A 15,331-nucleotide genomic window follows, 5' to 3' on the forward strand; every position below is an offset into this window, starting at 1 on the left:
TGAAGCAGCAGGATGGTGCCAAATGCAGGAGGTAAGAAGTTGACCTATTTGAAATTGATGTTTTCTAGGTAAAATGGAAAGGACTTAGTGATGTATATTGAGCACAGCTGGCAAAAGGGGGCGATGGCATGGATCACCAGATGGATTTACTGAAGTGACAAAGATTGGCATAAGAAGAGTAGTGATGTTCAGCCTTAGATACGGAAAGTTAGAGAGTGCCAGTGACACGTGCAGGTGAAGATTTCTAATAACAGTAGAATCCATGAGTGATGAGAGAGAGCTGAACTGCCGATAGCTGTGGGGTGGAAGTGAGTGGAGCTCTGGACTGTACTCCAGAACCTTGAAGTTTAGAAGTTGGGTAAAAAACAGAAACCTGCAAGTAAAAAGGAAAAAAAAAAAAAAAAACCTGTGAAGAAGCAGTCCATGATGTAGGGGAAAAATTAATAGTGTATCTTGCCAGAGAAGTCAAGAGATGAAAGTGAATCTGAGAGATCAAGTAAAGTAGAATGGAATCAGTAGAAAAGAATTTCCTACACTTCTTCCCCATCTCACAGCTCTGGAGACTCTCATTGACTTCCTGACCTGTGTGTTATACCAGTAGAGCTCTCTGAAACCCCCTGAGATTTAGAATGCATATTTCTTTGAGGTGTGATAGGTTACTCTTGCTGCATTTCGTATGACTGTGTTGTGAATTTATCAAGGAAATGGTAGCTTTTTTAGTTAAGTCCAGAAGATGTCACTGCTGTACAAAAGTAAGTTGAGGAATCGCAAACACGTGGAAGCTTTTTCATGAAGTATCTTTTTTTTGGACAGAATGGCAAAGAAATACAATATGAAACTAGTGTACAAAAAAACATTTCTGGAATTCTACGAAGAAAAGATTAAGAACAATGAAAATAAAATGCTGTTAAAACGAATGCAGGCCTTGGAGGTGAGTATTTAGAGAAAATGTAAAAATTCCAGTCATGGTGAACTTGTTTGGCTGTTGTTGAGATCCTTGCAAGGCCATCTGATCATGAAGTAGTTATGTGTATTATGCTCTTCAGCACTTAGGACAGAGCTTGATACAGAAACTGCATGGTGAATGCTCAGTAAATGCTTGACGAAAGAACGAATACTGCTGTTACCAAATTCTGTTTTCTAGATAGTACTGCTTTAAAATAGGATTTTTCAACCTCAGGACTGTTGACATTTTGTTCTGGATAATTCCTTGCTGTGGGATGCTGTGCATTGTAGGATATTCAGTAGCATTCCTGGTTTCTACCCACTAGATGCCTTCCAGTAACACTCTTGTCCCCAGTTATGGTCTCCAGAAGACTCTCCCCAGACGTGGCCAGATGTCCCCTCGTGGGCAGAATGGCCGCAATTTGAGAACCAGTTCTTTACAACAGTGCCTTTTGGTTACGACAATAATTTAGAACCTTCCTGGCCAGTGTCCAGACAAGCTCATACCATACATAATTTTATTGTATGGTAATTCTTTAGCAGGGTTCCAGTCTTTTAGACTGTGTTGTTGCTGAGACCTCTCCTGACCTAATGCAGCAATGAAGGTATCTGTATAAGCTTCAAGCACATAGCCATTGATTGTTTTTCCTTTTTCTCCTTATCAGACAATGTCTGGTTGGACAGACCTAAAATATTCAGTGAGCATTTTTATTATTGATCAGTAGAATCGTATTCATCAGGTGGACATTAAACGTCTTTAGAGAGTTGATTCAGTTTAAGTACTTTAAGCGTGCTCTGACTTATTTGTCCTTATAATTACCTCCATGAAGCAGGCAGAATGGTAACTTTTCCTCTATTTTTTTCCTATTCTTTTTTTATTTTTTATTTTTATTTTTTAATGACAGGATCTCATACTGTTGCCCAGGCTGGAGTGCAGTGATGCAGTCACAGCTCACTGAGGCCTTCACCCTCTGGAAGGTGATCCTCCCACCTCAGCCTGCTGAGTAACTGACTACAAGCTTGTGTCACCACACCTGGCTCAGTTTTAAACTTTTTGTACTGATGAGGTTTTGCTGTGTTGCCCAGGCTGGTCTCAAACTCCTGGCCTCATCAAGCGATCTCCCCACCTTGGCCTCCCAAAGTACTGGGATTACAGGTGTGAACCTCTGCATCTGGCCACTTTTCACTTTTTTTTAGTAGGCAGCCTGAGGCTCAGAGGATCAATGACTTGCTCAAGGCCATACTAACCTTTTGATGTTCTTCAGTTTTTAGATGATACTCAAACAAAAGTCTCCTGTTGAAGTTGCACCTGCACCCAGCCACTCCCACAATGTTGAGTGGGAAGACTTTCTATAAATTCTAAATTGTCTTTGAAGAGACATAATCAGTAAAATGTTATATTCCTCATTAGTTGTATTTCCTATACTTTAGGTCTAAGAATGTTTTTATTGGCTTTATATTAGGAAGGGAGGCTTGTTTTGTCTTGAGGAAGAGGAGAGAACTAGCAAAACCATGTGTGGATAAGTCCCCCTGTCCCACATACACAGCATACCTTTATTTTATTTTTTTTTATTTTTTTGAGACGGAGACTCGCTCTATCGCTGGGGCTGGAGTGCAGTGGCCCGATCTCAGCTCACTGCAAGCTCCGCCTCCCGGGTTCCCGCCATTCTCCTGCCTCAGCCTCCGGAGTAGCTGGGACTACAGGCGCCCGCCACCTCGCCCGGCTAGATTTTTGTATTTTTTAGTAGAGACGGGGTTTCACCGTGTTAGCCAGGATGGTCTCAATCTCCTGATCTCGTGATCCACCCGTCTCGGCCTCCCAAAGTGCTGGGATTACAGGCTTGAGCCACTGCGCCCGTCCACAGAGCATACCTTTAGCATATCGCCTTTATTTGATGGTGCTTTGCATGACAGTGGTCAGTTATTTAGCTTTTCTCTTAGCATATGGGTGATGAATTCACTTGTGTAATTTATGTTAAAATGTACTTAGGTATAGTAGGGTATGGGATAACAAGAATTTTGTGGCATGTTATTTCAGTGAATAATGCAGTCCATAATGGGAACTGAAGTATTGAAGAAGCATTCCAAGTGCAGTGAGTAGATATAAGGGCATTTTGGGAAGGACGAAGACTGGTAGAGGACAGGCAGAGAAACCTGAGTGCACAAGGGATGTTTGAGGAACTAGTACTAATGGCTTTCACAGTTCTTCAGCAGTCTTCCTTCTCTCCCAGTACTGCACTTGGGGATATGACCTGTTACCATGGCTGTCTGGGGACAGAAGCAGTAATAGCATGCAGTTTGAAATATCCTTTGGTTTTCCTACTTCTTGACCAAGTCACTCTGGTGGGCGTGTAAAGCACGGGGGGCAGGAAAGGACATGACCAGATAACAGGACGCTACTTGGGTGGCACAATGGGGGACTGTTTGGAACGACTTTACAATCAGACCAGAGGTGGAAAGAGCAGTCTGATGCCACTGCTTTTGACCAGGTCAGAGGTTTAAATGGATCTGTTTCTTGATATTTGCCACAAAAAGTCTTTTCCTGGAGCATTGGAACAGAGAGAAGAAAGAATGAAAAGATGTAGGCCATGCAACTATAGGTCCTGACACCTGTTTTCTTTTTTTTCCGCCAGCAAACATATTCTGGGGACACTTGTGGAAAAGTAACTCCTTTTAGAGGAGACACTAAGATATATATGTTTTAATAAGTTTTGGGCCCAGCATGGTGGGTCACGCCTGTAACCCCAGCACTTTGGGAGGCCGAGGCGGGCAGATTACCCGAGGTCAGGAGTTGTAGAGCAGCCTGGCCGACATGGTAAAACTCCATCTCTATTAAAAATACAAAATTAGCCAGATGTGGTGGTGCATGCCTGTAATCCCAACTACTCGGGAGGCTGAGGCAGGAGAATCGCTTGAACCCGAGAGGTGGAGGTTGCAGTAAGCGAAGATCATGTCGCTGCACTCCAGCCTGGGTGACAAAACTGAAACTGCGTCTCAAAAAATAAATTTTAAAAATAACGATGTTTTGCAGCTTTATAATCGTGTATTGGTTGGTCTTTCAAAATGATCGGTAGAGAAGAGAAACTGGGTGTCCAGGGATAAGCAGATAATCACATGGAGGATAAGTTAAAGAACAAGTGTACAACAAAATAGTATGGCAGGCATTCAGAAATGAAGTTCTGAAACTTTGTGATATGGTAAAACTACAACATGTAGAATTAAAGTTCCAAAAACCTGATTGATAGTCTGTGTTCTTTCTTACAGCCCTGTGCTGGGATGTGATACAAAGTAAAGTGGCTTATGCTAATGATACAGCAGTCCTAAATAGCCGAATACTTTTAAAACAGCAAATAAATAGGTTAATTTCTAATGCCTGAACTTGCCGCAGGATGTTTATTAAAAAAAGAGACAAAGAAGATTGCACAGCAGATATTCATAGATCCTTTCTTAAAAGTTTATTAGGGAGTTGTAAGTTTACAGTGCTTCCTTTCTAGCTGGTTTGTTGCAGTAAGACAAAGAATTATAAATGAATTATTAAGAAATATAAACTTTGTAGAGTAGATGGTTCTGTTAAATGTTCATGTAATTTATTGTTTGGATTTACATGTATCTGGTTTGTTCTTTGGTAGGGGAGTGGGGAGACAGAGTCTCGCTCTGTCATCCAAGCTGGAGTGCACTGGCACCATCTTGGCACACTGCAACCTCTCCCCCTCAACCAGCACTCCCACCATCCTCCCCCAACCCCGGCCTAAGTGATACTCAGAAGGCAACCTCAGCCTTCTGAGTAGCTGGGACTACAGGCACGTGCCAGCACGCCTGGCTACTTTTTGTATTTTATGTAGAGACAGAATGTTGACATGTTGGCCCAGGCTAGTCTCAAACCCCTGAGCTCAAGTGATCTGCCTGCCTTGGCCTTCCAAAGTGCTGGGGTTACAGCATGAGCTACCGAGCCAGGCCTGATTTACATCTATTAAAAGGCAAAATTCAGATACTATAAAGGGATATCACTTAAAATGGATTAAAAATAGCACTTGAAGTAATTTGGATAAACATTTGGCCAGCATACCCTTAAAAACACAGGATGTTTTTCTGACCCTTTTCCATAGTCATGTAAATATGGGAAATGTCTGTAATTTGGAGGCTAGATTATTACACAGGGTTCTCTGTTGACTTGACTTTTTTGTTGCTCTTTATGCTTTTCATGGCTATTAAATCGCCATCATTTTAATATTTAGCTCTTTTATGACATCTTTAAGCTCTGTATTTATATATACAAAGCCTTTGGCTAACAATAGAGAAGGTGCAAGTGTTTGCTGCTAAATGGTTCTTGGTGGTGATTAAATTATGTAGCTTCTTCCAGCTGTGAATATCCTAAGATTGTGATAAAAGTTGACACCTGTGATATCAGCACTTCGGGAGACTGAGGTAGGAGAATTCTTTGAGACCAGGAATTTAAGAGCAGCCTGGGCAACATACTGAGACCTTGTCCCTACAAAAAAATTTTTTTTTAATTAGCCAGCATGGTGGCTTGTGCGTGTAGTCCCAGCTACCCAGGAGGCTGAGGTAGAGGATCACTTGAGCTCGGGAGGCCAAGGTTGCAGTGAGTGGAGATCCTGCCACTGCAATATAGCCTAGGGGACAGAGCAAGACTCTGTCTCAAAAAAAAAAAAAAAAAAAGAATTGCTGGTTTACATCTGATCTTTGATAAACCTGATAAAAACAAGCAATGGGGAAAGGATTCCCTATTTAATAAATGGTACTGGGAAAACTGGCTAGCCATATGTAGAAAGCTGAAACTGGATCCCTTCTTTACACCTTATACAAAAATTAACTCAAGATGGATTAAAGATTGACATGTAAGACCTAAAACCATATCAACCCTAGAAAAAATCCTAGGCAATACCATTCAGGACATAGGCATGGGCAAAGACTGCATGACTGAAACACCAAAAGCAGGCCGGGCACAGTGACTCATGCCTGTAATCCCAGCAGTTTGGGAAGCCGAGGCAAGCGGATCATGAGGTTAAGAGATTGAGACCATCCTGGCTAACACGGTGAAACTCTGTCTCTACTAAAAAATAAAAAAAAAAAAAAATTAGCCAGGCATGATCATGGGCGCCTGCAGTCCCAGCTACTCAGGAGGCTGAGGTAGGAGAATGGCGTGAACCCGGGAGGTGGAGCTTGCAGTGAGCTGAGTTCACGCCACTGCACTCCAGCCTGGGCAACAGAGCGCGACTTCGTCTCAAAAAAAAAAAAAAACCACCAAAAGCAATGACAACAAAAGCCAAAATAGACAAATGGGATCTAATTAAACTAAATTAGATGTGCTTCTGCACAGCAGAAGAAACTATCATCAAAGTGAACAGGCACCCTACAGAATGGGAGAAAATTTTTGCCGTCTATCCATCTGACAGGGCTGATATCCAGAATCTACAAAGAACTTAAACAAATTTACAAGGAAAAAAAAAAAATCAAAAAGTGGACAAAGGATATGAACAGACATTTCTCAAAAGAAGACATTTATGCAACCAACAGACACATGAAAAAATGCTCATCATCACTGGTCACCAGAGAAATGCAAATCAAAACCGCAATGAGATACCATCTCATGCCAGTTAGAATGGCGATCGTTAAAAATTCAGGAAGCAACAGGTGCTGGAGAGGATGTGGAGAAATAGGAATGCTTTTACACTGTTGGTGGGAGTGTAAACTAGTTCAACCATTGTGGAAAACTGTGTGGCAGTTCCTCAAGGATCTAGAACTAGAAATACTATTTGACCCAGTGATCCCATTACTGGGTATATACCCAAAAGTTTATAAATCATGCTACTATAAAGACACATGCACACGTATGTTTATTGTGGCACTGATTAACAACAGCAGAGACATGGAACCAACCCAAATGTCCATCAGTGATAGACTGGATTAAGAAAATGTGGCACATACACACCATGGAATACTACGCAGCCATATAAAAGGATGAGTTCATGTCCTTTGCAGGGACGTGGATGAACCTGGAAACCATCATTCTCAGCAAACTAACACAAGGACAGAAAACCACACGCCACGTGTTCTCACTTATAGGTGGGAGTCGAACAATGAGATCACATGGACACAGAGCAGGGAACATCACACACTGGGGCCTGTCATGGGGTGGGGGCCTAGGGGAGGGATAGCGTTAGGAGAAATACCTAATGTAAATGATGAGTTGATGGATGCAGCAAACCAACATGGCACATCTATACCTATGTAACAAACCTGCCCATTTCGCACATGTAACCTAGAACTTAAAGTATAATTTTTTTAAAAAAATTGGTTTAAGAGAGGATTCTTCCTTTATTTTTTTTCATTTTTCAAAAGTATGTGTAGTTTGTATTCCAGAAGTAGTACTTAGGGATTATTCTAATTACGTTATTTCAGTGATTTAGCGTGTTTAATTCTGAATTGTAAATTTCAATGTGTTATTGTAACTAGGACTTTCATTTGTTTCCCCAGCCATATCCTGCAAATGAGAGTTCTAAACTTGTCTCTGAGAGAGTGGATGACTATGAACATGCAGCCAAGTACATGAAGAACAGTCAAGTAAAGTTACCTTTGGTGAGTTAAAATTTTTGAAAGTATTTATAGAGAATGAGAAAAAGAACATACCTTATATGGAGACATAGGAAATTATTTCACTTGCTTACAATACTTGGGCTCATTGACTTACAAATCAGTTGTTTTCCCTAAGTGATGTTGACTTGTTATAACCACAGAATATGGGATAAAATTCAATTCAGTGGACTGAGATGGAGTGCTATATCTAAGGCAGTGAAGATAGTGAAAAAATTACAGGCTTGGTGTGCAAGTTCCCTGCTAATGTAGGCACCAATGAATCACAGCATTTCATACATAGGATTCAGGAGTCCAGGAATTTAAATGGGAAAAATTACATCTTAACTTACACTAATTTCTGTGTAAATGTTTTTAAAAATAATTACTATAATAGTACCACAGTGATACTAGCTGCTACTATGACTTTGTCATCAGTAGAAATTACAGATATTTTCATAGCACATTTTTGCTAATATCTTAGAATATTGTTTTCATTTATCATGTCTGGAAAAATGACATCACTAGAACTGCCACTAGATCTTGTTATTATAGTTAATGGTGTGTGCAAAGCAACACATATCTTTAATATTTTGATAGCTACATAAATGTAACGTATTTCCTTTGTGTAATATATACTTTATTTTGTTACTCCTTTGAAAAAAACACGAAAATTGTATTTTTTCCACCAGTGCTGTTTGATGTTTCAAGATAGGCCTTTTTTGTTTTTTCATTTTCCAAATTAAGAATACTAGATAGATGCATTTTCCAGTTACACACACACACACACACACTCACACACTATTCCCTTTTCACACACATTCAGTCTTTGGTTGAGAATTTGCAAGTTAGAGAATTTGGCAGGAGGATAAAAGTGTGAGAAGATGGCTTTCAAAGTTGATCTCACTGATTTCTTTTATATGCTCAAATCACAATGTAAGAGTGAATTGAATGTGTATTTACAATGAAGTTAGGGTCCTTTGGACATCTATGCCGGTTATTTAGAAATAAGCATATGTTTACTTCCATATTGAATCTAAAGTTTTCTTTTTCTCTTTTGTAATTTTAGGGAACCTTAAGTAAATCAGAATGGGAAGCTACAAGTGAGTATATCATCAGCATAGATTAACTGATAATGTCTAAGTTCCTGTTTCAAAGTGATCATGAAAACCTGCAAAAAGGCTGGGCGCTGTGGCTCACACCAGAAATCAGTATTTTGGGATGCCGAGACAGACAGATTCCTTGAGCCCAGGAGTTGAGACCAGTCTGGGCAACATGGCGAATGCTTGTCTCTACCAAAAATACAAAAAAATTAGCCAGGCGTGGTGGCATGTGCCTGTAGTCCAGCTACTCAGGAGCTGAGGTGGGAGGATTGCTTGATCCTCAAGGCTGCAGTGAGCTGTGATCACACCACTGCACTGCAGTCTGCGCGACACAGACTGTCTCAAAATAAAATCTGAAAACTTTGAGTTTTTCTGACACATTTTAGGTTGTTTGTGTTTACACACACCCAAATACCTATATCTCTATATATGTGTAATCTTCCTTTCTTGCACAACTGTGTAGTGCCAAAAGAAGATGCACTGTACATAGGGTCTTCCTCAGTGTAAACTTTTGTGAGCATGTGTAAACATTCTCATTGCCTATTTGTTACTAAGTAGCCATCTCTATTTGAAGTGTTTACCTCAGATTTCTAGGGGAATTTTTGGCTTATAGAATACTTGCATGCCTTTTTTTTTTATTTTATTTGGCCACTCTAATGTGACTGTGAAGGCATGATAATACTAGAACATTCAGTGAAACATCTGTGAGCAGAATGTGTTAGAGATGCGCACGATAGGGGGCAAACGTGGTGCAAAGATGTTCTGAAGTGAAGTTCCAGTGTTCAGAAGAGAAGCCAGAAGCACAGCAAATCTGTGAAGGCCTGTGGTTCTATAATCCTCACAATGACTTTATGAGTATTATATCTCCTTTCACAGATGAGAAAACTAAACTGCTAAGATCACAGAGCTAACCTGTGATGAGCTTACCTAAGTGATCTGTCATCTTAACCGTGGTTTCATGGAAGCCTGGCAAAAGGAAATTTAGTAAGACTTCCTGAGTTGGTTAGAGAAGAAAAGCAAAGGAGTCAAACAAGACCAGTATTTTGAGGCTATTCAAATAGCCTCAATGGAGGGTGTTATACACATGTGATTGTGTTTGATACACTAGTGAGCGTGTGCATAAACTATGGATTTTATTACTTTTTCCCTTCAGTGGAGACTGGTTACCTTAGACATCCTGCTAGTCCCAAAGTGGGGTGTAAATTTTGATCACGAGTCATCATGATGGCGGTACTGGCTGTGGCTTAGAACTGTATTTTTATATTGCCTATTTGTCTGAACTTCAGTCATCGTGTACAAATGAAAAATTAGATGGCCCCAGACAATTGGAAGAGATGGGCTGAACATGGGAAGCGAGCAGTGGCCAGATTGCACCTAGAGTGCAGCACCCCAGGATTGTTTGGCTCTTTGATGAATTGCACTGTTCTAAGCTAGACGGCTTCGTAAGTTAAACGTATCTTGCATGCCATCACGAGTCTAAAAGGCCCAAGCTATATTTTAGACTTCTACTGGTCTGATCATTAAGCTATCATCAGAGCTGCCGCTCCCCTAGAAGATGGCTTTAAATGAGAAAGGAGGCCGGGCGCGGTGGCTCAAGCCTGTAATCCCAGCACTTTGGGAGGCCGAGACGGGCGGATCACGAGGTCAGGAGATCGAGACCATCCTGGCTAACCCGGTGAAACCCCGTCTCTACTAAAATACAAAAAACTAGCCGGGCGAGGTGGCGGGCGCCTGTAGTCCCAGCTACTCCGGAGGCTGAGGCAGGAGAATGGCGTGAACCCGGGGGGCGGAGCTTGCAGTGAGCCAAGATCCGGCCACTGCACTCCAGCCTGGGCGACAGAGCAAGACTCCGTCTCAAAAAAAAAAAAAAAAAAAAATGAGAAAGGAGAGAATTGCTATTGATTTGTTTCTGGAAGTGGAAGTGGTTCACGATTTGATTTTTTAAATCCCAATTGAAATGCCTGCATAGAAGGCATTTTATACAATAAGTGGGACTTTTTAGGAGTTTCAAGTTAGAAGGAAAGTTACTATGTATTGAAAATCAGACTCTAGCATGTTAGTGGTTTCAGATGACCCTAAATGAGGACAGAACAGGACTGAGGGGTTGTTTGCAATTGGTATGGGTCTGTGGGAGGTGGGATTTGGCAAGGCTGGACTGCACAAAGGCCACACAGAGTAGGGGACAGCATAGTAGCCAGCTGTGAGTGCTGACGTGCTGTGCACACTGATGTGCTACAAGTGCTGGGGACCGCGTTTCTCCTTCCCTTCTGGCAGGAGCAGCAGACTTGATGAACACCCTGCCTGTTTTCTGTCCTATCACTGTGCTGCTAGCCACATTTCATTTCAACTAAAAGAAATTGGAAACCAGTAAATAAGGAGCAGATAGTAGCATGACCAAAGTAGTATTTTGGAAAAACTGCCATGGTATTCCTGTACAAGTTGGATTGGAAGAGCAAGAAGCTGGAGTCTTGGGAGGCCATCCGGCAGTTAGCTGTGTTCATCTACCCTCCCTTCAGAAGTCATCTCAAGGAGTGAGGCCTCCAGCTTAGATGGACTTGATCTTGACTCACGGTTGAGTATCCCAGCACATGCCCTGAACATCCTTGTGATGTTTTCGGGATTTGTCACCTTTTCAGGTATTTTCTTGCCCTAAAATCTATCGGTATTTTATTAGAAGATATACAGGCCTACCTTGGGGATACTGCAAGTTTAGTTCTAGACCACCACAGTAAAGCAAGTCACTCAGATTTTTTGATCTCCCAGTGCCTATAAAAGTTATGTTTACACTGTACTGTAGTCTGTTAAGTGTGCAGTAGTGTTTGAAAACCGTATACATACCTTAATTTAAAAATGCTTCATTGGTAAAAAATGCTAAAGATCATCTGAACCTTCAGTGAATCCAAATCTTTTCTGCTGGTGAAGGGAGGGTCTTTCCTCGATGATGGAAATACTCTCAGTGGATGGTGGTTGCTGAAGGTTGTTGTGGCTGTGGCAGTTAAGACAGTGAAGTTTGCCTCATTGATTGACTGTTCTTTCACAAAAGATTTCTCGGTAGCATGCAATGCTGTTTCATAGCGTTTTACCCACTTTAGAACTTATTTCTAAATTGGAGTCACTTCTCTGAAACCTCTACTGGGGCTTTATCAGCTAAGATTTTGTAAGATGAATATTCTAAATCCTCTGTTGTCATTTCAACAATGTTCCCGGTGTGTTTACCAGAAGCAGATTGTATCTCAAGCTCAGCCATAAGAAGCAACTCCTCATTTGTTCAAGTTTGATCATAAGATTGGAGCAATTCAGTCACATCTGCAGGCTCCACTTATCATTCTAGTTCTCTTGCTGTTGCCATCCCGTCTACAGCTACTTCCTCCACTGATGTGTGGAACCCCTTGAAGTCATGCATGAGGGTTGGAATACAGTTCTTCTAAACTCCTGTTCATGTTGTTATTTTGACCTCATCCCATGAAGTATGAACATTCTTAATGATATCTAGAATGGTGAATCCTTTCCATCAGGTTTTAAATTTACTTCATCCAGACCCATCAGAGGAATCACTATGTATGGCAGCTATCGCCTTACAAAATGTATTTCTTAAATAAGAAGACTTAGAAAGGAAAATTACCCCTTGATCATGGGCTGCAGAATTTGTGTTGTATCAGCAGGCATGAAAATCACATTAATCTCCTTGTACATCTTCATCAGGCCTCCTGGGTGACCAGGTACATTGCCCATGAGCGGTAATATTTTTAAAAGAATTTTCTTCTTCTGAGCAGTAGGTCTCGACAGTGGGCTTAAAATACTCAGTAAACGGTGATGTGAACAGATATGCTGTCATCCAGCCTTTGTTCCATTTATAGAGCATGAGCAGAACAGATTTTACATAATTCTTAAGGGCCTCAGGATTTTTGGAAGGATAAATAAGCATTGGCTTCACCTTAAAATCACCAGCAGCATTAGCCCCTGACAGGAGAGTCACCCTGTCTTTTGAAGCTTTGAAACCAGGTGTTGACCTCTCTAGCTATGAAAGTCCTAGATGGCATCTTCTAATAGAAGGCTGTCTCGTCTCCATTGAAGGTCTTGTTTAGTTAATGTAGCCGCCTTCATCAGTGATCTTAGCTAGATCTTCTGCATGAAACTTGCTGCAGCTTCTACATCAGCACTTGCTGCATCATCTTGTACTTTTACATTATGAAGGTGGCTGCTTTCATTAAACCTTCTGAACCAACTTCTAGTTTCAGACTTTTCTTGTGCAGTTTCCTCACCTCTCTCATCTTCATAGAATTGAAGAGAGTTAGGGTCTCTGAAGTAGGCTTTGGATAAAGGGAACGTGTGACTAGTTACTGGCCTTTGCAGACCACTCAGACTGTTTCTGAAAATCAGCGGTAAGGCTGTTTGCTTTGTTACTCCATTGTGTTTATTGGAGTAGACTTTTAAGAACTTTCCCTTTGCATTCATAACGGCTGATTTCAAGCCTCGCTTTTTGCCTGTTTTAGCTTTTGACATGCCTTCTTCACTAAGCTTAATCATTTCTAGCTTCTGATTTAAAGTGAGAGATGTGCAAGTCTTCCTTTCACTTGAACATGTAGAGACCATTGTAGAGTTAATAACTGGCCTTATTTCAATGTTGTTGTATCTCCAGAAACAGGCCGAGGAGAGGGAGGGAGAGAGATGGGGGAACAGCTAATTAGTGGAGCAGTCAGAGCACACGTGACATTTATGAGTTCTCCATCTTATAAAGGCACTTCTGTAAAGTTTGTGGCACACCAAAACAGTTATAATAGCAGCAAAGATCACTGATTATAGATCGTCATGACAGATAATAATGGAAAAGGTTGAAGTAATGCAAGAATTACCATAATGTGATATAAAAACCTGAAGCAAGCATGTGCTGTTGGAAAAATGGTGCCAGTAGACTTGCTTGACGTGCTATTGCCACAGACCTACGATTTGTAAAAAAACAAACAAACAAAAAACAGTCGGTGAAGCTAAATAAAGTTAGGTATGCCTTCAATAGGTTTCAACTTGATTCAGAACAAGGAATCCTGAATTCGTTTAGCTGTCTTTTGGGTCAAAGCAGGAATCCTTATTTCAGGGAGAGAGCTCTTGGGGCCGGTACATGCACAGATAGAGACAGTGTCTGTAAGTATCAATTGTGGTGGAGCCGGTCCATGCACAAATAGAGACAGGGTCTGTAAGTGTTCATTGTCTCATTGTCGTGGGGCTTTCGCTCACTTTCTTCACAGGGCCCTACAACACAGTAATTGGGTGAATTGTTCACATGTATGTTCCTTTCATTGGAATTTTATCAAATAGCTTTAATATTTTAATTCTAGTTTTCTTTGTTATACTTTTAATTTAAATTTTAATGTATAATTTTAATTTGTTATACTTTTAGTTTAGTTTAGTTATACTTTCATTTTTCTTACCTTAAACTGATTTTTAGAGCTGTTGAACTGGTTTTCCCATGGGCTGCTATATCACTGAGTTTTATAGTAAGTAGATAATTGTTTTAAAGTAAACAAATACCCTCCCATGTCTGCCTAAAAATGATTCAAATAATAGAGGAACTCTTAGAATTTATGGGGATTTTCCTCTTCAGAAGCTGCTTGAGAGCGTAAGAATTTTCACCAGATTATGAACAAGACAGATTGTTTTATTTATTGTAATCATTTGAGAAACTAAACTCTTATTTATTTCCTTTTTAGGTATTTACTTGGTGTTTGCCTTTGAGAAACAGCAGTGAACACACAGGCAGTAGTCCCAGAGGGGCTATGTTCTGTCCTGCACAAATTTGAACAACTCATCTCGATATATTTGATGTTTCTCTGTTTGTTGATTTTAATTCTAAATGTGCAGGATACTGCCAGAAACTGCAGTGTAGAAATTCAGCATTTGCTGTCTGTGACAGATGAACTTTTGCATGTGTATATAAGAATGAATTGGGACCTCTGTCTTTAAAAAATCTATTTTTAGGTAATGTTCTAAGAATTCCATTTGCCTCTATGATCTTAACTCATAAAAATACGACTTGTTAAAGCAACTAAACTCTTTCCACAGTGCTCAGATTTGTCCTGTGTGTGTTTACAGTATTCAATTTATTGCAGTTGTAGAATTGCTCAGAGAGCATTTTCATAGTATGTTCATTTCTATGGTTTTGTTAGATAGCATTTTTCAAGATTTAATGGTCTGTACAGTTGAATGTAAGTGTTCAATATGTGTTATTAAAGTTATAAGTTTAAGACTCAATTTCAGATGTTCATGAAAGTTGCTTAGCTGAAATTTTAGCAATTTATTGCATTTTGAAATAATCATTAACATGCCGCAATTCAGGAGCTGGTTAGAACACTTTAAGTGGCAGCATAGAATTTTGGAATTTTGGGGCTTTCTTTTGAGAATTTACTACCACAGCAATTAATGTTTCCAGTTACTAAGATTGTGATTAGACACATTTACCTTTCTTCATTGAACAAATGGTGCCATAGTTATTTTTCTCAAAATTTAATGAAAATCCCTCCCATGTAAACATGTTGCACATTTTTTCCAAATTTATACATGGAACTGCGTTAGGAATATTCTCACCAACTGATGCTGTGTACCCACTTCAGCCCAGAAATAAGCAATACCTGTTCTTCTGTTACAACCTCAGCACTTTGCACCATACGAGCCATTGTTAAAATTGTCACTTGTATAAT

At 40.3% G+C, this 15,331-nt stretch overlaps 1 protein-coding gene across 2 annotated transcripts in view; it reads left to right on the top strand.

Moving 5' to 3' along the window:
• Window positions 1-14,689, top strand: part of RNMT (RNA guanine-7 methyltransferase) — a 33,007-nt gene extending 18,318 nt beyond the window's left edge. For both annotated transcript variants that reach the window (XM_023228468.1, XM_023228469.1), the window contains 4 exons: window positions 814-931; window positions 7,441-7,542; window positions 8,606-8,639; window positions 14,345-14,689. In XM_023228468.1, the coding sequence (XP_023084236.1) occupies window positions 814-931; window positions 7,441-7,542; window positions 8,606-8,639; window positions 14,345-14,382 (292 nt within the window). In that variant the 3' untranslated portion in view covers window positions 14,383-14,689. The remainder of the gene's footprint in view (window positions 1-813; window positions 932-7,440; window positions 7,543-8,605; window positions 8,640-14,344) is intronic.
• Window positions 14,690-15,331: the final 642 nt, after the last annotated feature.

The sequence above is a fragment of the Piliocolobus tephrosceles genome, chromosome 18, assembly GCF_002776525.5.
Source record: "Piliocolobus tephrosceles isolate RC106 chromosome 18, ASM277652v3, whole genome shotgun sequence".
Classification (NCBI taxonomy): domain Eukaryota; kingdom Metazoa; phylum Chordata; class Mammalia; order Primates; family Cercopithecidae; genus Piliocolobus; species Piliocolobus tephrosceles.